Source organism: Gracilinanus agilis, chromosome 2 (assembly GCF_016433145.1).
Source record: "Gracilinanus agilis isolate LMUSP501 chromosome 2, AgileGrace, whole genome shotgun sequence".
In the NCBI taxonomy this organism is placed as follows: Eukaryota; Metazoa; Chordata; class Mammalia; order Didelphimorphia; family Didelphidae; genus Gracilinanus; species Gracilinanus agilis.
Window position 1 is genome coordinate 25,149,524 of NC_058131.1, and position 22,715 is coordinate 25,172,238.

General features: G+C 34.1%; 1 protein-coding gene across 1 annotated transcript in view; it reads right to left on the reverse strand.

Annotated features, from left to right (window-relative positions):
- Positions 1 to 22,715, reverse strand: part of CTNNA2 (catenin alpha 2) — a 1,353,633-nt gene that overhangs the window by 1,165,775 nt on the left and 165,143 nt on the right. The window contains exon 2 of the mRNA XM_044659266.1: positions 14,661 to 14,856. Within this exon, the coding sequence (XP_044515201.1) occupies positions 14,661 to 14,856 (196 nt within the window). The remainder of the gene's footprint in view (positions 1 to 14,660; positions 14,857 to 22,715) is intronic.

The following is a 22,715-nucleotide window of genomic DNA, read 5'->3' on the forward strand; positions in this document are numbered from 1 at the left end:
CTTTTTAAACTGACATCCTGAAAAAAAGTAGTAAATTACAAAACTTCATGAATAAAATAAAAAGTCTAGTTAGGGGATTGTCAATTCTGAACTAATTTCCTTTAATATCTTTCACTGAGACCAAAACATGCAACAAAAGGTGGTTATTGCTATTTTATAAATAATGAGGTTTATTCTCAACAATAACTGTTAAGTCCTTAGCTAAGTATCTTGAACATAGTTAGTTCTGCATTAATTGTTGTTATTATTATTGTTAATTATACCAGGGTGAAAATTTGGACCTTGGAATAACTTGGGAAAATCTTCTAAGGAAAATGCTACATCCATAATTCCTCTTTCTTTATTTAAAAGGGACTTAACAAACTCCCTAATAAAAAGCAATCTGCTCCAATTGCATCAAGTTGTAAATATTATAAATTGTAACCGTGATGAAAAATATGATGGCCACAAAGAATTTCTTCTCTCTAACAGCCAAGTCTATAATTGGATCAGGAAATGAATTTGACATGACCATCATGTGGAGTAACAGGATAGGATGACCCAAAATGCAACTAGTTTGTTGATGCTGCTATAATTGTGATGTATCTCAGCAGCCCTAATCAAATCTAGGCCTTCTCCATTTGCCAACTGCCTAGGAAATAATACAGAGGGAAGATATAGTTAGATAGACTAATCTAGTCTCAGTGGAAGTCAAATGAGATTAGGCAGAAAAGTTAGGGCTCAGAACAAAGCTAAATCTTTTTAAATGCCAAGCAATAATGGTAATAATAGATGGGATGGAATGGGAGAGCTGGTCTTCTCTGGCAGCCATATGAAAGAAAAAGAAAAACTAAACCTTTACATTAAGTCTGGTAGCCTTGGCTATTTTTAAGCATGGTGAGCTAACATTGTAATGGTAGTAACTAATGAAATTATAGGTATTGAGTAAATAGATTAGGATGAAAAGTAAACAACTGGTGGTTTTCTTTCATGGAGTTTTCTATTAAAAGGGAGAAATCATAGGAATTAGCCCAATGTTTGGTACATCTATGGCACTATGATCTATCTCTTAATTTTAATACTATTCTAAGGAATAGAATGGCTAGATTTCTGGATGTAGCATCAGGAAGACTGAGGCTAAAATACTATCCCAAACATTTACTTTTTTCTTTAATGGAATTATTGTTCATTGTTCTCAATATCTATAATCTCATCGTGACCAACAAAAAAGCTGGCTGAGAAACATAGTCTGGACCAAGTAGGGTTTATTCAACAAGTCATATGTGAAGAGGTAAAGACTTCCAGAATGAACAGTACATATTTATTTTCTATGGTATTTCATTTTTGTGGGGAGATCTTTTTCTCATATACACACAAAAGTATATAGGATAAGTCTTGTCAGTTCATTGATTTTTCAGGTCTTGACAAAAAGATGGCGATCAGTTAGTCTACTTCACTCACACAGATGAAATGTTTTGTCCCAAATCAAATAGCTCATGACAGAGTGGGATCTAGAACACATGGCCTTAGTCTAGCATTTGAGTCCATGGTGAAAGACAGATAATAACAAAGTCATTTATATAGAGCTTTAAAGTATGCAAAGATCTTTTAAAAATATCATCTCATTTAATTCTCACAATAACCCTATAAAATAAGTGTTGTTGAGGTCCCCAATTTAAAGATGAGGAAACTGAAACTAAGAGTGAAGAGGAAGAACTGTGGAAGCAGAAACAGAGAAGAAAAACTCCACTTGGGAGGATGGGGATATAATTAGGGATACTGACTCAAAATCAGCACCCTAGCACAAATATCAATGATATGAAACTAGGTCTTGATCAATGACACATGTAAAACCCAGTGGAATTGTGCGTTGGCTATGGGAGGGGGTGGGAGGAGGAGAGGGATAGAACATGAATCCTATAACCATGGGAAAATGTTCCAAATTAATTAATTGATTGATTGAAAAATTTGAAATAAAGAAAAATAAAGATAGTCATTGAATACACAAGATTTAAGGTGATCTACAAAGTAGAAAAGAATACATAGAGAAAACAATAATCCCCAGTACCAAGTCTTGGGTCACAACTGTAGAGAAGGGTTAGGAAAATAAGAATGATCTAGCAAAGTGGTCTGAGAAGAAAAAAATGTCAGAATGGAACTGGGCAAAATCAGTGTCAAGGAAACCTAGAGGAGAGAATTTCAGGGGAGTGGGGATAACAATAAGGTCAAATACCCCAGAGTTTGAGATGGACTAGGACTGAGAAAATACATTAAATGAGCTATTGAGAGATTTCTGTAACCTTGAAGAGAGAACTTTTAATTGGGAAATGAGATCAGAACTAAGATTTCAGTAGACTGAAAGGGGGATTTTGGTTTTGTTTCATTTTTCTTTGCCCACAGAGAAGAAAGGAAAGAAGACGTAGAATACAGTATTGATTGTAGAGTTGTCCTTGGTTAGGAGATACCCTATTTCTTCAGGGGAGACTAAAGCTAAAGTATGGAAGATAAGGAGGAGGTATGGTAATGAGAAAGGGTTTTGAGATGGAGAATAGGGAGAAGAGGTAATGGGGTGAATAGCTTTTAATTTCTCAGAAAGGTATGAGCCAAGGTTTCAAGTTGAAAGTGAGGATACAGGACATGGTTTAGAAAGATCAAGGAGGTGCAGAGAGAGTGTCTAATTGCCAATGTGAGCTTAACACAATTAGGAAGGGGTGTGTTTATCTTTACAGAAACACAAGCACATATATGTACATATATATGTATACACATGCATATATATAATTATAAATGTGTGCTGATATATGTGTTTATTTGTGTGCATATATGTATAAATGTATGTATATATGTGAGGGTGTCTATGTATGTGTATGTAGGGTCCAACTTAGATTAAATAGCAAAGAAACAGTATAAATTTGTGATTTTCTATTTCTTCATTGCCAACCATTGGCAAGTGAAAAATGAGATAGGGCTTGAGAGGTGGGATGGCAATCTCAGGATCTATTTAACAAGACTGTCAGTGGGAAAAAATTTAAAGAGAATTTGTTAACTATAGTGTCAAGTCTGAGAAGCCCTCAGTAGAGGAGGTATGACCTGAGAGATTATAGAAGTATGGAGGTACTAAAAATCACAGTGCAAATGAAAAACAGGTTCAGGAGAAGACAGGGAAGATTGTAGGGGTGGAAGGACACGTGCTACCATTAGCTAAAGGAATTTCACAGTTCTTAATCAAAGGAGTGGAATTATTAGGTGATAATGAGAACAAGGGTATGATTATTCCTTTATGTTTGTTGGTAAGGTGGAATGAAGGTGTGATGACTTTTATTACTTTTAATATTATGACTGGTTATGCTAATAATTTTCAAAATTTTGAATCATTTCTTTTACCTGACCTATCCTGGATTTTAATTACATATGTATATATTCCTATAGTCCATTTTCTTATTTTTTTAAATATTATAAAATCAATATTCATAAAAATTACTGATTTAGCGTTCTCTAAGTTATGCCTGACAACTTTCTTTATTCTCCATTCTCTTTAAAGTCTCTCATTTTAATATCTTAGTTTAGTCTTCAATTCTCCTAAAATAAATTAATGATTTAATCTATTTTATTGATATTTTAAAAGACAGATCTATATATCATCCATCTTTAATTCTATTTTCCACCCTTTTAATTTTCAAAATGCATGTTTTTGTGCCTGTTTTGGAAATACAAAGCCTCTAGTTTTATTATAAATATATTTTAAAGTTGTCTATATAATTCATTAGTCTTCTAGCTCACTCTTTTATTAATGTGTCCAAAGAAAGGCATTTCTCTCTTTTTAGCAATATACTAACAATTTTGATCGGGGAAAGAAATGGCAAATTGCTTCAGTAACTTTGCCAAGAAAATTTCAGAAAGGATCAAAAGAAATTGGAAAATATTAAAATGATTGAACAACAATAACAAAAATTGGATACATTGTTTCATTTTAATTAAAAAAAATTATGATAGGTGGTACAGTAAACAGAGAGGTAGGCTTGGGGTCCTGATGAACATGAGCTCAAATCTGGTCCCAGACACTTGATAGTTGTTTGACTCATGACAAGTAACTTAAGATCCAGTTTCCTTGACCCTATACTGAGGATAATAATAGTACCTACCTCCTAGGATTATCTAGTGGATCTTATCAGATAATGTTTGTGAAACACTTAATAAAGTATTTGGCATATAGTAGGCACTTAATAAATGTTTTTTCCCTTTCCTTCCTTATCTAGAAGGGTATTACTTATTTTTTCATTTCATTTAATTTCTTTTGTTCTCTGTTCTCTTCATTATATTTATTTTGTGGTATACAAACAATGTATTTAACATTGGATTCTGTTTACTTATACAGTCTTTAGCTCCTTCATCAACATTCATGAAGCTGTCATAGGATGAGGGAAATAGGCAAATTTTGACATTTCCTTTCAATAATTATCAAATATTTTTGCGTTCTGTTTTTCTAGAATCCTGTTCAGATTTATAACTTCTTTCTGTTTATCTTTTCATTAGATACGCCTCGGTCTTTAAAAAAAAAGGCATGATGAAGCTACCTACAATTATTGCCTGATTATATAGGTATTTTGGGAATTTTTAAATGTTTATTTTTCCCCTTTAAACACTTGTATGCTTACATTTTATATACGTATAGTTCCGTTATTTATAGTTATCTTACGTATACTATAATTGACTTGTTTGTCTCTTTTGATAATATATAATTTTACTGTTGCCTTGACCAAAACCAGGATTGCTACAGATGCTTTTTAAAAAAAAATCACTTGATGTATAATAAATTGCACTCTAGGCCCATATTTATCTCTATATCAATCTTCAGGGCTTCAGTTTAAATATTGTTTTTCTTGTCTGAAAGAAATTATTGGTATGTTTTCTAATCCTTTAGATGCAATCTTTTTTGCAGGTTCTAGATGATGATAATCCATTAGCTTTCAAGCTATGGTTCCCCCCCTTTTTTGCTAATTGTTTTTTTAATCAACTCCAGGTACATAATTGATTTTGTTTTGGAGCAATCTGACTATCTCTCTTCTACACAAACATTCATCTACTTCTCCTCTTACCACAGACACAAATCATTGGATCTTGTCTCTTCATTCTTTAATTAGCCTTATAAGCTCTAGCATGTTTTTCTTGAAGTATACCTTTCCTCATTTTCATTTCCTGATTCAGACATTTCCTTTTGTCTAATTCTGCACTTGTTTTGCATACAGTGCTAAATCTTTTTAATTTTTCCCTTTGCCAGGCAATTTTATGAGCAGAAGGATGACACAGAGACTCAGGTAGGTTATGGGACATTAATTAAACCTTGAAGAGAGGTAGAAATTCAAAGTGATGGAAATGAAGATCAATAATATGGAAATGCCTTTTAAAAGGATAGAAGTGCAAGATGCAATGTCACTACTAGAAAGAGCAAATAAGAGGGTGGGTGGAATGGAGAGTACAGGGAGAGAGGAATCATGTGAATCAAATATAAAAAGATAAGTAGGAATCAGATTGATTATTAAAGGCTTTAAAATACAAGAGAGTTCACATTCTAGTTTAAAGTCAACTGGGAAGTGATGTCTAGGATGCAAGAGACAAATGGTCAGACCTGTGATTCAGGAACACTGGCATCTGTGAGGAGAATTCATTAGACTGACTGAAGACAGGGAAACCAATTAGGATGTTATTTGAATTGTCCAGGCAATAGATGATAGAGGACCTGGTATCCTGTGGTGGCTATATAAAAGGAGATAAGGGAAAATATATACAAGACATAGAATCAATGAGTCTTGGAAGCTGATCATTTATGAATATGAAGAGGGAAAAGGGCGAGGATAAATATGGAATTGTAAACTTCGAAATTGGTATTGACTAGTATCTGCCATAATTAAAAAGTTTTTAAATGCGGCTTATTGATTCACTAAGGTCCTTAACTACTGTAATTAGTAAGTTAGAATGAGGAGAGGATTTAAGGGAGAAAAGAATTAGTTCCATTTTAGACTTCTTGACTCTTTATATTTGTTACCAACCATGACAAGAAATACCCAGAATATATTTTCCCTTAAGATCAAGCAACTTTATTTTGTGTTTCGATGTATTTTCTAGCCTTTTTATTTATTTTGTTTTCTCTGTGACTAATCTTGTGAGGTTTCAGTTGACAACCCTCAGTAAGTGGACTGTCTTTTTGATAGGTTAAAATTTGTTCTTCTTGAAATACTAGAGTTTGGCAACTTTATTTTCTGGCTAAGTTAAATCTGAGGTTCATCACTCTTAATGATGTGAATTATTTTGGCAAATACTGTGCCTGCAAGTTTAATACTTCTGGGTAATTACCACATATGCTTTCCTGAAATATGGTATCCAGAAACATTTTTCCTATGAGTGTCTGGGTGAATGTGTTTCTGGAAGACCAATGATCCTTAGAATTTCTTAATGAACTATGTCTTTAAGGACAGGTTATTTGATCTGCAAGGACCTCAAGTGCCCCTATAATGTTTTTGCTCTAATTTGTCTATGTACTATTATTTCTTTTTTGTACATTGGTATTTTTAATTTAATTTTAAAGAGAGAAAATCTCTTCCATTTTCTTTTTTCAGAGTATTTACCTTTATAAATATTTTAGCTTCAACTATAAATTATCTCTTTTTTTGTCCTTTAGAAATAAAATCATACTCTTTCTGTGCATAAAAAATAAAAAATAATTTCACTCCTGAGTTTTTCTTTATTTTTCAAATTAAGCTTTTAAATTACTTTTAGGGAACCTTTGGTTTCATTCTCTTTTCTAAGTCCTCATTGTAGTTATGTCAGAATATTATTTTCTTTTTTAGAGTTCACAAATAATTTTTCTCTCATCATGTGTAGTCATTGTATTAGGGGATTCACTTTTTGTATTTATTTCCTCAGCTATAGAGGACTGAGGTTCTTATAATGACTTCCATCCTTCCCCTTAATTGTTTTTGTGCTTGTATTTGTTGGATTTCTTGTGAGTTTGGGATAATGAACAGAAGCAGAATTACGACATTCCCTTTAATTCAGCTGTCCTCCAAAGAGTATCTCACTTTTCATTCATTTTGAGAACTCTAATTGAACCTACTCAATTTTTCCCCTTTGGCTTTCACTTCATCAGAACTAGTTCAGGAGTAATAAATGGAATGTCTTCATTTTTCCATGCTTGATTCCATAGAGATTAAGTACATTTCCCTGGGAGGAAAATATAACATAGAACTTCCTTAGTACAGAAGGAAACTGTCCACTGTTCATTCATAGGAACATTCAAGTGCCTGATCTGAATCGAACTACTGAATCATACTTCTATGTGACTGATTACTCAGCTTTAGATAGGTTTTAGTATCTTCATCTCTTAGGCTCAGCTTTTTTATTTGCAAAATGACATGCTTAAGATAAACTATTCCTAAGGTCTTTTCTAGCTCAAAGACTCTATGATTCCTGCCATCCTCCTTCTACAGGAGCTGGAATCAGGGAATATACAAACTCAAATTACCCCTCTGTTACTTACTATCTCTGTGAACCACTGTTTGCCTCAGTTATCTCATCTGCAAAATAGACATAATAATAGCTATGCAGCTAGGTGGAATAATTGCTAAAAGACCAAGGACTGATATTAGAAAGATTTATTTTTCAAAGTTCAAATCTGTCCTGAGACACTTACTAGCTGTATGTCCTTAGGTAAGTCACATAACCTTGTTTGCCTCAGTTGCATCATCTGTAAAATGAGCCAAAGAAAATGAGCAAACTAGTATCTTTACTAAGAAAAGATCCATTGGAATCACAAAGAGTCAGTCATGACTGAAATGACCAAAGAACATCCAAAATAGCATCTATCCCCAAAGGCTGTTGTGAGGATCAAATGAAAACATAATTATAAAGAGTTGTACAAACCCTGAAACCTTATAAAAAGTTTCTTATTAAAGAGCAATCTATGTGATCAATGCAAAGATGTCATGAGAAATAAGCTATATAACCATTTAACAGATGTTTAACATTTCTACATATTTATAAATGACCTTAAACTATTCAAACTATTTTACCTACAAAGTATATATATAATGCTCATTTTGTCCTCGAAATAATTCTATGGGCTAGGTCCTATTATTATCTGACAGTTCAAAAACTGAAGAAAGGTAAGATTAAGTGAAATGAAGGATGACATCTATAAATAAACTAGAAAAAGGGTCACAAATAGATTGGGTTCAAGATTAAGTAGGGTTTCCCAATCCATATCAGTGAGTATAGGGGCCACTCAAAGAGGTTGTCATTTATAGCTAGAAGTAGTTCTCTGATTTGGAAGGTTCAGATTTGTGACTCTAATAAGGGATTGATATAAGAATCTAACTATAATTCTAAGAGAGTAGGTGTCCTAAAAGTCTCGTGAATTTTTGACAGTTCCACAATTCCAATGCACTATACCTGACCTATTGCTTAGAGCTAGGCATGACAGAAAGTTTTCTGAGGTCTGATTCACAGAGAATGGACATCAAGGTCCCTGCTTCTAAGAGCTTTAAAGTGGGTAAAAAGCTAACACCCAAGGGTGAAATGTCTTAAGTTCAAAATGTGAGAAGCAATACTGTAAATTCAGAAGCAAACAAAAATTAGCCCTCTATGAAAACCTAACTACCCAGAAAATATATATAAGGTGGGAGAGGGGAGAGGGAAGGACAAAGCAAACATTATTTATATCTATCCTATATATGGGTTTTAATAAAAAGGTTCATTAAAAATAATAAAGACATCCTTGCAGGGTCGAGTTCAAAAACAACAGGCAGCACAACCACATACATAGAAAAGAGCAAGCTAAATAACCCTTTACATGAAAAGCTATTATTTCAAAAAAGTTTTATATAAAACCTATTGGAAAATCTAACACTCACAGAATTTGCACATTTAATTCATCAACCAAAGGAGATTCAGAAGCCTTGAAAACTGAAAGACTTCCTAACAGGCTATTCTATAGTTATACACTATAATTATATAAATAGTGGGACAGCAATAGATAGATAACTATGAAGAAATAAAAAATGAAATCTATAAATTAATTATAAAAATTAGTCACATAGAGATTGGGTTCAGGAGTAAGTAGGTTTTCGCAAATCCATATCAGTGAGGGTAGAGAACACTTCTGGGTATGGGAGGTCTCAAGGAGGTTAGCACTAATAGCTAGAAGTATTTCTCTGACTTCGAAGGCTCAGTTTTGTGACTTGAATAAGGGGAGCTTATAATGAGAATGCATACTACATCAGTGTTGCCTAAGTCCAGATATCACTGTCATAAAAGGCAATGATAGCTTCCCTTGGCCCAAAGGAAAATTTAGGTGTCCTAGATCTCCTGTTCTCTGCTCTAATTATTCAAGTCACTGTTCAAATCTAACTCAAATCATCAACTATATGATGAAACCCTTTCAAAATCTCCCCAATTATCTCTCCCCAAACTATGTTCATTCTCACAGTTGATCCTCCAAGTCCAATTTTCAGAAAATCAAATTATTGAACCATCATACCCTAAAAATTTCTAGATTAAAGCACATGCTCATCAAGCAGCATAGAATGCTAATTGTATGGGAAAAAACACATTCGATGCTGCCTCTGTAGTTTCTTTTTAAAGGCTGGGATTCAGTGAATTCAGACACAATCTGTTTGATTACTGTTGTATGGAGGCACCATGATGTGCATATAGAAGAGCACAGCAAGATGCAATGAAACATTTCCACAACTGGCATTAAAAAACAAGCCCAAATAGGAGCCTATTGGTTATTATGATATTACACTAATGCAACAGATGACTGAGGAAACATTTTATTGCGGCAACAGAGTATTTTTTAATTCAAATTTGTAAATATATACAAAAAATGGAAGAAAGTATTTGGGGTAATCAACTGGAAAAAAAGTCAGCCTAAAAACTGGATTTATGGGATGGATAAAATGCCTCATCAATCTAAACACTATAGGATACTCATCTATAGTACAGATGGAACAATGGTTTTCCACAATGGGTCAAAAAAGGAGATAGAAGGGGTGACCTAGATTCAAAATAGACATTGGAGATACCTTAAAAACTGACCATCTATGGGCAGCTAGGTTGCTCAGTGGATAGAGAGCCAGGCCTGGAGATGGGAGCACCTAGTTAAAATCTGGCCTCAGACACTTCCTGGCTGTGTGAACTCTGGCAAGTTACTTAACACCAATTCCCATTATTTTGCCTTGGAACCAATAAGTAGTACTGCTTGTTTTGAATATAAGGGAAGTGCTATTTGGAAGTCTCTAGCAGACTCCCTATGGACATGTGGGGGCTTTGAGACTACATTACCCATGATTCCAAAGGGTTTCCAGTCTTTGGGCGTGGGGACTTCAAAGGTCCCCATGCATGAGGCAGCTTAAATTCAGAGGGCCTAGAGAAGGTCTCTTGGTTTTGCTGAGTGGCTGGCTGGCCTACAAGAGGGACAAGATGGGCTATGGCAGTAAATTTGAAAGTTAGTCAGGCGCGGTCATATATATTTTACCAACATGACCATGGCTTTAATTAAACTACTAATTTCTCTTATTATATCAGTCTTTATCATTCTTTATCGTAACAGTACTTATTCTAAGACAGAAGATAAGGGCTTTAAAATATTTGGTTGTGGCTTAATAATACGATACAAATAATTTCTTGGAATTCTTTTTTTTTACCAATCCCAAAATATATCCATATATTTCTATTCTAATGCTTCTTCACAGTATAGAGTTATTTTAGTATTCTTGAAAGCTGTAATAGCTGACACAAGCTCTCAAGTTCCATCTTCATTCCCAAAACTATTATAGTTAGGAACTAAGAAACTGATCACCAGAGAGTTGATTACATATTGATGAATTCAAATTATGGCAGTACAAGAACCAATAAAAAACAGTTTTCAGTTCTGTGGAGTCCACATATATTTTTGCAATGGCAGTGGCTGAGTTATACAAAAACAGGCAGAGGATGCTCATACTATCTATAAATATTACTTTATTTGTTCACACCTTAATTGATATGCTTATCCAGTGTTAACTGGATAAACTAGTGGCAATCTAGAATATTTTCCTGGAAATCAATTTTACATTCAAAACATAAAAATCATTCTTAATTTGTGAGCCATAAAAATGCCAGTGTTGAGCCAGATTTGGCCTATGGGTGAAGCCTTACTCTAAATGAAACCAGAAATTGTAGCTAAATTGAAGGAAAGCTCATGAGGTTTACATGAAGAATCAAATAAACAAATAAGTGCAGGTGGTTTTTATCATACATCCAAAAAAACACAAAAAAAATCATTTCATTGACAACTGGTCATTTCTTATTTCAGTGATCAAGAAAAATATTTTTACAAATGACAACATGAAAAGCATTAAAACTACTGGGCTAGTATCATTTTGTGAAAGGTAAAAATAAAGAAATTTCATGATGAATTTGATAAGATACTGAATTTTATTTTAATTTTTAAGAGCAACCTAGATTGCTCAATATATGCCTTTGGATTTTTAGCAAGAAAATACCTGAGTAACAACTGAAATATTGCATTTGTGCAATGAAAAAAAATATACAAAGAGAAAGGAAAGCAATGATATCTTATCAGTTATCAGATATTTTAGATAAATGGTTCAATATTCTCCATTCTATTCACAAAAGAAAAATCAAAAGAATAGAAATACCTTTATTAAGCTTATAATTTGCATTGCAATAGAGTATGTCATTCAGAACTTATGTCCCAGAAAATGAATTATACTCAGAATTACAAAGGAAGTTAGCAGACTGGGTTGCTTTTGGGAAAATGTTCTGTGCTATTAATGATGCCAAGATTGTCCCTGAAACAAAGGCTCTTTAAAAAAATAGTCATCTGTAGGGATTGAAGTTTGGCTTCAAATTATAGAATAAGACAATTTCTTGAATTGAATTGAAGTTTTATGCTACTTGAGAGCAATGAAAACTTGCTAGGTTAGCGTAAAGGTGTTTCAGCATATCACCAAGGAAGAACTGCATGATAGGTATGACATAGCATGGTAGAATCATAGGATTTCTGAGGTGGAGTAGACCTCAGAGGCCATCTAGTACATTCCACTGCCCCCAAAAATTTCATCTATAATTCCAAAAAGATACCATTTGGCCCTTGCTTGAAGGTTGCTAATATGAGGGTACCTATAGCATTGCAAGGCAAAACAAACCATTCCAATTTGAGGATGTTGATTTATTATAAATGTTACTTAAATATAAGACCTTGTATTCTCCTTGTAAATTCCACTTCATGCTACCAGTTCTGACTTCTGAGGTCAAAAAGAATAAGGATAATTAATTCTTCTTTCCATGAGACCTTTTCAAGTTCTTGAAATTGATATCATGTCTTCCATAAATTGTCATCTCACCGGGCTTAAAATCCCCAGTTCACTCATTTGGCCTTTATGTAGTACAGACTAGAGATATTTTACTATTTCAGGTGCAGTCCTCTGCAAACTCATCAAGAAATCAAGAAACATTTATTGAGAACAATGAATGTTATGATCGAAATTCAACAATCAATGGCATTCATGAACTGTAGAATCAATCCCTATGCTCCAGATGTGCCCTAGCCATAATAGAATCTAGAGCAGATCTTCTTAATCATGTTGGTGTCATGGACACCTTAGGCAATCTGGTGAAACCCAACCTAGAGCCCTTTTCAGAAGAATGTTTTATATGCATCAAATGAAACACATAAGATTACAGTGTAAACCAATCATGTTAACATAGATTTTTCCCCATCAAAGTTTGTATAGCCACTGAAATTTACCCAATCCTTGTACTAAAAATTAAGAAATACTCATCTGGTAGGACAATTACTTGCTAAATTCCTTGAAGCTATATGTCTCTCAATGTAATTCAATACCCCTTAAATATATTGGCCTGTCAAATCGAACAAGTGACTTCTTTTGAGCTTACATTTCCTATTGTCAGATGTCTTTCAGATAAGTTGGCATCTAATCATAACTCTCTCACATTGTTTCTGTGATATCAGTTAATTGGTTTTGAGGGTAGGACTTTAGGTACTCCTATTAAATTTCACCTTATTAGATTTAACCTAATTGTGTAGTCCATTAAGGTCTATTAAATAAAGGATGTCACTGAAAATATGCATTACTTTAAATGAGGTAAATCAGGTATGTTTTAAAATATTGGAATAGTGAATAAGGAGAGTCTACACAGAATTAAAAGTCTTAAATGGGTTAGAATTCCTGCTTATAGGACAATAATGGAGTATTATCATCGAGATGGCAGTTCCACCAAAATAAGCATATAGCATTAATATTTCATAAAGCTTTTTCCTTGGCCTAACTGAACATGCTATATTCTTAAAAATTCAACTTCAGAAAAGGAATCATTACACAAATTTGCAGAGTGAGCCAAGCAAATGCTTGCCAAATAAACTATTATGTGTGCACATCAAATCCCACAGGCCAAAAAGAACTTCTCAAAGGAGCTTGGGGAATCCTTACAACATTAAACTATGGCATGTCACATCAGGAGAGATAGCACAGAGTGGCCTATTCCATTTTATTAAATTAAATTGTTCTTTGATGCAAGCCTGCTGATAATGCAACTTTTTTCATTATTCACTAGACCCCTTCCTCCCTCCCATTTCCTTCTTTTCTTCATTCCTTCCTGATGGCCTTCACTAGATAGCACAGTAAAGTGAATGCTTAAAGTCAAGAGGGCCTGAGTTCAGATTCTGTCTCAAACATTTACTAGCTTTGTGATCCTGGGTAAATCATCCAACTACTTTGTGCCCCCGTTTCCTCATCTATAAATTTTTTGGGGGGCGGACTTAATGGTTTGTAAAGGTTCTATCTTCCTCTAGATTTACAGTCTTCCTTTGGTGCATGGTATGATACAGTAGTCTAATGCGCTCTTCTTTGTCTAAATGTTAAAATTATCTATCCCCAATTTTACCTGCCCAGCAAAAACAGCCAGCAAAGACATTTAAAGAGAGTGAGAAGCCCAGGGCAAGTTATACTATGTAGAGTGCTTCCAATATGTTACATAGATAACATCTGTTTAAAATTAATATCAAAGATATCTCAGGAGAGGCTGGTTGGATTATAGAAGAAAAGGAAATATTTAAGAAGTATATATTTGAATTAGAAGAGAATCTCAGAGACCATGTAGTCAAACACCTTCATTTTACAGATGAGGAAACAGGCCTATAGGAAGTAAACTGTTACTCAAATAGTAAGTGAAAGATGTAGGATTTTAAGGCATGCTTGAGAAAGCTCCAAATCTCATGCTCTCTCTCCACCACAGTCCATGAGAACATACTCTATTAACATGCTGATCTTCATTCATTTTTAAGTTCTACTTTAATGGATTAAAAGCTACTTCCTTCTCTACCTCCTACAACAAAGTGCTGGCTCATGAAGTCCTATCAAACTAGAATCCTTCAGCCAAGTTGCTTGTTCATTCCTCCTTTATACCAGAGATAGCTATTGCCTTAGGGAACAGAACTGAAGAAGACGCTGAAATCCACAGATTTTGTGAAATGGCATGAGCAACTGACTGAACAAAGAGAAGCTTCCAGGTATTTTTCAAGGATGCATTGGTCTTAGAGGAAACTTTATCATTTAGAAATTAAATAGATGCTCTCTATACTGGAATTTAATCCAATGTACCTTGTTTGCGGACATCCTCTACAGCAGTGACCAGTTCTTCCTTGAGATCTTGGCTTTCTTTAGCAATCTGTTCACCCTTTTCCAAGAAATTCTGGGTGGCCTGCTCCACAGAAGCTGCTAAAACATGAGCTTTCTTAGATCGCCCTTTCTTCTTACCAGATGGCCCCTTGTTGCTTGTGTTGACCAGAGTTGTTACCTATAAAAATAGAAATAAAAATGCTTTGAAAAGAACCATATACAACATGATAAAAATGGTACCATTACATAATCTAAAAATCAAAACGGAGGCTTTCTGGAATATATGACATCACTTACAATATATTGTCTATTTTGTGTTTTAATGGAAAGTGGAGAAACGTATTCATTGGCAACTACATAGGCAGATTTTCATCAAACATAAGCTATGGGAAGGTTCAGAGTGGGGGTGTTGACAAATATAGTTAGGTATATATTGAGGGCATGGAAAATAAGTTAGTCCCAATTCCAGTTATTTTTTACTTATATGTTTTGAAAATGTTTGAAAAAAACAACTTTAATTTTATATTTTCAATCTGTCTTTCTCATGGAAACTGATTAAATCATATGGCTGCGATGTGTTTTTTGTTTATTTGTCTGTTTTCAGAGATGTAAGAATTTTGGAAATCTATGATGTCCAACCTCCCCATTTTGCTATTGATGCAACTAAGATGATGAAAAGTTAAATGTTTTTTTCCAGTGTCACACACTTGATAAATGCCTAAAGTGGGATTGGAAACAAAGTGTTCCTGACTCACCCTATCCCATAAATTTGAACTTGTCTCTGAATTACTTAGTTCCTAACAGAAGATTAGAATCCAGCCTTGGGAGGGACAATGATTATATAGCAAATGCTCAATTTTTAAAACAATTTACCTGTCCTGTCTCAAATATACCAGATGAATCTACTATACTAATGAAATCAAAGGTCCATTCCCTCTGCTAGTCTGAAGTGTTCTACTCGAAAGCTTACTGAAATAAAACACTGTAGTTTCCTCTTGAGATAAACTAGTTTTCTCCCTTGCTTATTTTCTCAGCTCAGAGATTCAAAGGATGTGAGATTTTGATTTCTCTTATTGACTCAAATGCGATTGTTTTAACAAGTACTTTTCAAGTTCACCAATGTTTTCAATTGTACTTTTGGGATTAAACAATCCAGTGGGTTGTTTTGGAAATATGATTATGCTTTTTCCCAAAAAAATTTATTACATATACTCAAAAATTTATTAGTGTTGTGACAAACAAAATTACTCTTTAAATCAAGGAGAAGAAAATGTTTATGATAATGGAGACCACAAAGAGCAAGTCAAGGCATATGTAAAGAAAAATTTCATATATTTCCAATCAGAAGTGACTAGTAAATGTCTTGCTTTTTACAAATAATTTTGAAAGTTATATTTTTTATTTTTCTTTCTACTTATCAGTCATTTTGGTAAGATCCTGCTTATCAAAATCAAGGACAACTTTGATTTTTCATTTTTAATCTATCTCTTTTGCATAATGTTAAAATTATCTTTTACCTGCAGGAATTTTTTCCAAATTAATGATAAAATATTTTTACTGAAGGATATCTGAAATCCTAATTTCTAGAATGTTATAGCTGGTAAAGCATCATGACTATTCCATATTCAAATCAAGGTATTGGTGAAAGTTTTTCTAATCATGCCAGTTCAGAGTTCCATAGATTAAAAGTTTGAAGAGACCGTAGAGACCATCTAGTCCAAATACCCCAATTTTTACAAAGGAGGACACTGAGTTCTTGGGGGTATAGGAAAATTGAACAGTCTTGAAATTGCTAGGGCCAAGATTGGAATCCAGATTTCTTACTACATTCAATCTTAAATAAATAAATAACCAATTGATTGATGGTGATCCTTTTACTCTATTGCCTTCCACAAGTGGTAAATAAAACTACAAGGGAGGGCTTAAATTATATGCATAATTATATCATTTGTAAAAATAACAAACTGAGAAATGATCAGTATTGTAGTGGAAGATTTTTTATGTAACTTTCATTGCTATAGAAAGGAATAAATCAGTAATATGGAAATTTAAGTAACAAATATTGACAAAATAATAATATAACTAATTTAAAATATTAAAGGGTAGTGATATACATAGAGGAAAATACTGTAGATATAACACTGCCAAATAAAATTTCAAGAAAAAAATGTTTAAATATACATACTGAAAAATCAACCCTGGATTTTCTCCAAACAATGTAGAAAGAAAAGCACTCCACATCTTGATTCTCATAGGAGGAAGTCAAATCCCTGTCTATTATAGGAGTTACCCCAAAGATACCTTCAGTGAATCTACACAAGATGAGCCTGTATGGCAATACTTTCATTCAATTATCAAAACTGATCCTTTTATCTGTCTGTGCAACAGTCTGCTGAACATTCAACATAAAAAGGCACTAGGATAGCAACTTGTCTCAGGGCTATTTCGATCTGAACACCAGTGAACATAAAACAAAGAATGAAATAAAAACTAACCTTTATAGAGTGCTTTCAAGTTTGGAAAGAATTTTATATAACTTCTTTTAGCTTGAATAACTTCATGAGGTAGTACAATTTTATTTTGCATAATGGTAAATTATGTCAGAGAGTAAGCAACATATTCAATGTCACAGTTAGGAAATATTTGATGCTGGGAATGTGGACATATAATTTTTCTGACTGAGTTCTGCAGTCTACAAAATACACCAAATATTGCCTTTGATGAAAAACTGATCCCTTCAAAAATTGAACAAAAAAAAAGATTAAATGGTGATTACAAACTTTTTTGCCACTATGAGCAAAGAAAAATAATAGTCCAGATTTTCCTTGTTTATTTTTTTATTTCTTCTGTTATAAGATAAATTAATATGATGTTTAAGATTAGTTGAGAGGCTTAGCAAGCAAGGCTGGAGAATTTTAAAAAGAATGGGGAAGCAGGAAGTTGTGCTTCTCTCTCTGAGATGGACTCCATGATGGCTAGGGACAAGTTGTAACTGATCCCTGGGAGACCTCAGAGGAAGTGGAGTTTGTATCCTGATATCCAGATACCTAGAAGGAGGGAAGTCATCTGCCTGTGGGAGGTTAGGTTGAGACTATAAAACTAACCTGGGTTGCTGGTCAGCTCAGGTTGGTTTAGCTCCCTGACTTTCTAAACTGAAGGAGCAATGGCTGAAGACCTGGAAAGGCTGTACCATTGCTGGATTTTGGCAGGACTCAGCAGTGAGGATCCCACTTTCATTCCTGATCTCCATTGTGGTCTTCCCTGCTATAGTTTCTAGCTTAGTGTAGATAAGTCCATTCCCTGACCCTGAGGCTTACCCATAGACTGGTAGAATAGAACTCCCTTTTCCCTTCTTTCAGATTATAGTTCATTGAATTAAACCCTGTTTATAAAACCTCTTGTCAGTCTACTCACTTGTTGGTTTCACAGTCTCCCTGACTAGGTGGATCAGTGTGACATTTAAGGCCCAACAGTCACTTCTGTCAACTGCCATTCCCCAAACTGCCAAACCCAATTTCGCTAACTTGTTTGGTACCAGACTATTGTCCATTCCTGTTTCCTACTCAACCTTCTGAACCCAGATAAAATATAAGTTAACGCCAGTATTTTGCCTTGAGACTTCCTTACATTAATCAATAAGCATTTATTAAGCACTCATTGTTCTAAGAAAGTTTATGAACAAGTGACATCATCAGGGGCAAGGCCATCATCCTCTTGGAGAACTTCTGTGGCAACTAAATAAACTTCTTCTTCAAACATGTTTTCCCTCACCACTTCTACCACAAAACACCTTCTTTCAAATAATGTATAACAGCCTTTTTTTATCCACAGACAAACAAGATGAGTGGGTGTCAGTCAGCCAGTCAGCTAACACTTAAGTGCCAGAGTACACAAAAGAAAATATAATATAACATAATACAATCCCTGTCTTCATGAAACTCACATTCTAATGGTGGAGACAACATGCAAACAAGTATATAAATATATGTGCATAAACATATATGGAAACATAAACATATATACTGCATATAGACAATTTGTGTGCTGTATATGTATGATTATGTACACATAGTTCATGTACTGTACATGGGATTATGCATATGTGTGTATTACACAATGATATAGCTCATACACAATAAATAAGGAGTAGTTTCAAATGGAAGGCACCAAGATTAAGGAGGCCTGAGGGGAAAATTTCTTGCAAAAGGTGAGACTCTATAAATTACACTTTGCAATTACAATAGGAAAATATATTATTTCTAAAGCATAATACTTTTTGCCTGCCAATGTAAGAGATTACCTCTATAAAGAATGTCAAGAGATGGAGCTTAAACTTTTTAAAATAATATTCATTAAATCTTTCAAGACTTGGCTAAATTCCATGTAACATCTCTTTGTAGCTAAGATTATAGCTGCAAAGATTTTTTAGAAACCTGAAATATACTCAAAATTTGCTAAAAGATCATTCACCTGCTCTGGTGACATGTTCTTTGGCAATCCAGCATATTCTTCCACTTTAGTAAATTTATAATGTGACAAATAAAAATTCTGAGTGGGTTTTGGTAAGAAAAATCAATTTATTGATTAGTCTAGTAATAGCCAATAAATTAAGGTCCATGATCTCTATAGTTGATCTAAGACAATTCATACAGTATCTTGAAAGCAATTCTGAAAACCCATTATTCAGCCCTCTCCTAGACAACCCAAGACATCTGTAATTGGTGGATACCTAATGAGGAGGTGGGCTGATATTCCTTAATTCCTCCCTGATCCCCTCATAATGGTGGGGAGGTGGAGTCACATGCCTCATTAAAAAAGCTTTCCTGATCTTTATGGGGAAATCAAGTTTAGTCCAGTTAAGTCTGATTTCCATCATTCATCCAAATGAAAGAAAGTGAGGACATGGCCATGGGCATATCTGACAGAAACTAGTTTTGTTTACTTGACAGGATAAGACTTTCATTCTCAATCATAATTATTCCAGTTTTGGAAGCTGCTTTGGAGCAAAGAATATAACGTACACTCTTAGGTCTGTCAGGACAAAGAAATGAGGAAAAGGCTTGAACGTAGATGTGAAGTTACAGAAAATATAAGCAATCAAAATAATTAAGTATTAAGAATAAATCTTCTTGGTGAAAACATGGTCATCCATTTCATAGCAGGGGTTCTTTTCTTTAAGTTTTTACTCACTCAATGTTACCTGCCCTTACAAATGAGAGGTAAATACATTTCACTTAAAGAGCTTGAAATCAAGAAAATGAATTTCCTGGCAGGATTCTTATTTCCCCAAATTATGTTCTACGTACAGGACCTAAGCTTAGTTCTCAAAGGGTCATTAACATTCAATATTCACTAATATGACAAGGTAGTTCAGAAATCCATTATCCTGATTTTTTTTTCTAGTTTCAAACCACCCTAGAAGACCAGTGTTGTGAATTTTTGCTTTGAAAGTGAACGCATTGGAAAAATTTCCACAATGATCAAATTAAGGAAGTAGAATACATAACATACTTCTATATTAATGCGACTATTAGAATCACAGTATTCACAACCAGAGATGGTTATGAATATTCTTTTTTCTCCAGATTTTCTTGTTTAACCTGCCAAATCATCAGTGGCCGGATTTAATCCAATATTCCTATGTATAGGACAAATCAATGGAGATCAGCATCCTATTTCCAATACTTTATTAATTTGCTTATTCAATTAAAAAGACTTATCATTTTAACTAGTATGAATATACAGGAGACTAAGCAAGTTATTTTAAAAATCAAATTCATATTGTCATACTATTCTTAGTGATTTTTAAATCCTTACCTTCCATCTTAGAATCAATCCTGCATCTCGGTTCTAAGACAGAAGAGCAGTAAGAGCTAGGCAGTTGGGGTTAAGTGACTTGCCCTGGGTTATACAACTAGGAAGAGTCTGAGGTCAGACAGGGCTTCAGGACTTTCTATCTCTAGACTTGGATGTCTATCCACTGAGCTACTATCCATGTCCATTGAATCTTTTTTTTTTCTTTTTTTTTGTAAACCCTTAACTTCTGTGTATTGGCTCCTTGGTGGAAGAGTGGTAAGGGTGGGCAATGGGGGTCAATGGACTTGCCCAGGGTCACACAGTTGGGAAGTGTCTGAGGCTGGATTTGAACCTAGGACCTCCGGTCTCTAGGCCTGACTCTCAATCCACTGAACTACCCAGCTGCCCCCATCCATTGACTCTTAAGTCTCAGAGTGGTACGACATTATCTAGAACTTTTTGTTATATTTTACTGCAGAAAATAGGCATACACCTTGGCTTACCTGCAAGCTCATGACAACTAAATCACACTTTTGCTAAGCAAGCCTGAGCTTGGGTTTGAACTGTAGTAAGCTCAGGAAAGAACAAACACAGAAAGGAATCACAATGAACTTTAATGCCAAACAAATTCTAAAGGAAGTAGTGCAATGATTATTAGGTAATATACTCATACCTACACTCTAGGCAAATTATTTTGGCAAATGTGCAGTAGCTGGAATAGAATATGAAGAGATTATACAGTTAAGAAAACCAAGTTAGAGCATAATGTAATCATCCTGGCAAAAGATGCTAAGTCTTGAACTTGGGAGGGCGAGTGATTTTGAGAATAGTAAGTAGGGAGACATCTATGAGATATGTTGGGGTTTTAAATCAATATTACTTGGTAAATGATTGGGCATGTGGGATTGAGGAGAAAAAAAGGTTTTTCAAAGAATATATCAAGGTTTTAAACATGGAAAACTGTAAGAATTATGGCAGCTTCAACCTATAGAGATGAGTTTTAGAAGATTTCTATTCTGGACTTATTGAGTTTGTCATACCTACAAGATTTTCATTTTCAGTTGGCAATTAGAAAGGTATGGCAAGCTCAAAAGATACAAAGGCTGAAAACATTTCCTGGGCATTATGCATAAGAGAAGTATAAAAAATTCAAAATTAGAACATTGTAATTAAATATTATTGGTTAGGACATCTTACAATTAGCTTTTAAAAACAGTTATCCATTTATCTGAATTATCTTTCTTACTAAATTGCAGCTCATTAAGGACAGTGGGATTTGTATTTTGCATCCTCATACTACAGGAAATAATCAACTCTCCATTTAGCTAATATTCTAAAATATTTTATTAAATAGGAGATGGAATGGAAAAGCATTCATGAAGCCTTTATTATCTGTCAACTGAGTTAAAAACTTAGTATACACATAAAAGGAAACAAGAGAGTGCCTGCCTTCAAAGAATTTACATTCTCAAAAAAGTGGTTGCCATTTAGTGTATTTATATTTGTTCTCATAATTAGAGTGAAACAGCAAAGGAGAAGGCAAGAAGATGACCTATAAGTAGTATGGTGGGTCTAGGTGGATACAGGAAACATAAGGTACCTTCTCACCAACCAGAAATTCAGGATGCCAAGGTAGGGAATTTAAGCATTATGCAGTAGAAAGAGGCTGAAACACAGGCACATGGACAAAGGCAGCCTGAAGTTGGTCAGATGGTGGCACACATGAGAAAACTTAGAGAAAAATAAAGACATAGGTCTGAGAAAACAGGATTTTCTGGCATTCAAAATAATCAATTAAAATTAGGCTTGTCTTAGAAGTGACCCTTTTTCATAGTGGCTTGGGGATTTACTAGATTCTACCAAGCCAAAAAAGAATAAGCTGTATTTTTATCTTGGAAGAATTTTTTAAGTTCAGAGTAACATCATCAGTTAAAGTTAACCATGAGATGAAGTACTGCACCACCCTCCACCCCACCATACAACTCAAACCAAGGTATGCTAAGACAAAGCATGGACTGAACAACAAAGGAAAGGGAATTACTCCTAACAAAGGAATTATAGACCTTCATTTACAATAAACGATTGTATAAAAAAAATCATACTCAAAAGTCTGAGATCATTGCAACTTCTTGCTTTTTCCTTATCTTCTTATATATTTGTAAAGCACTTGGCTAAGTTTTTAGGATCTATTGTTACAATATAATACGAATCAATCCATCCTTCTTCCTTCCCTTCCTTCCT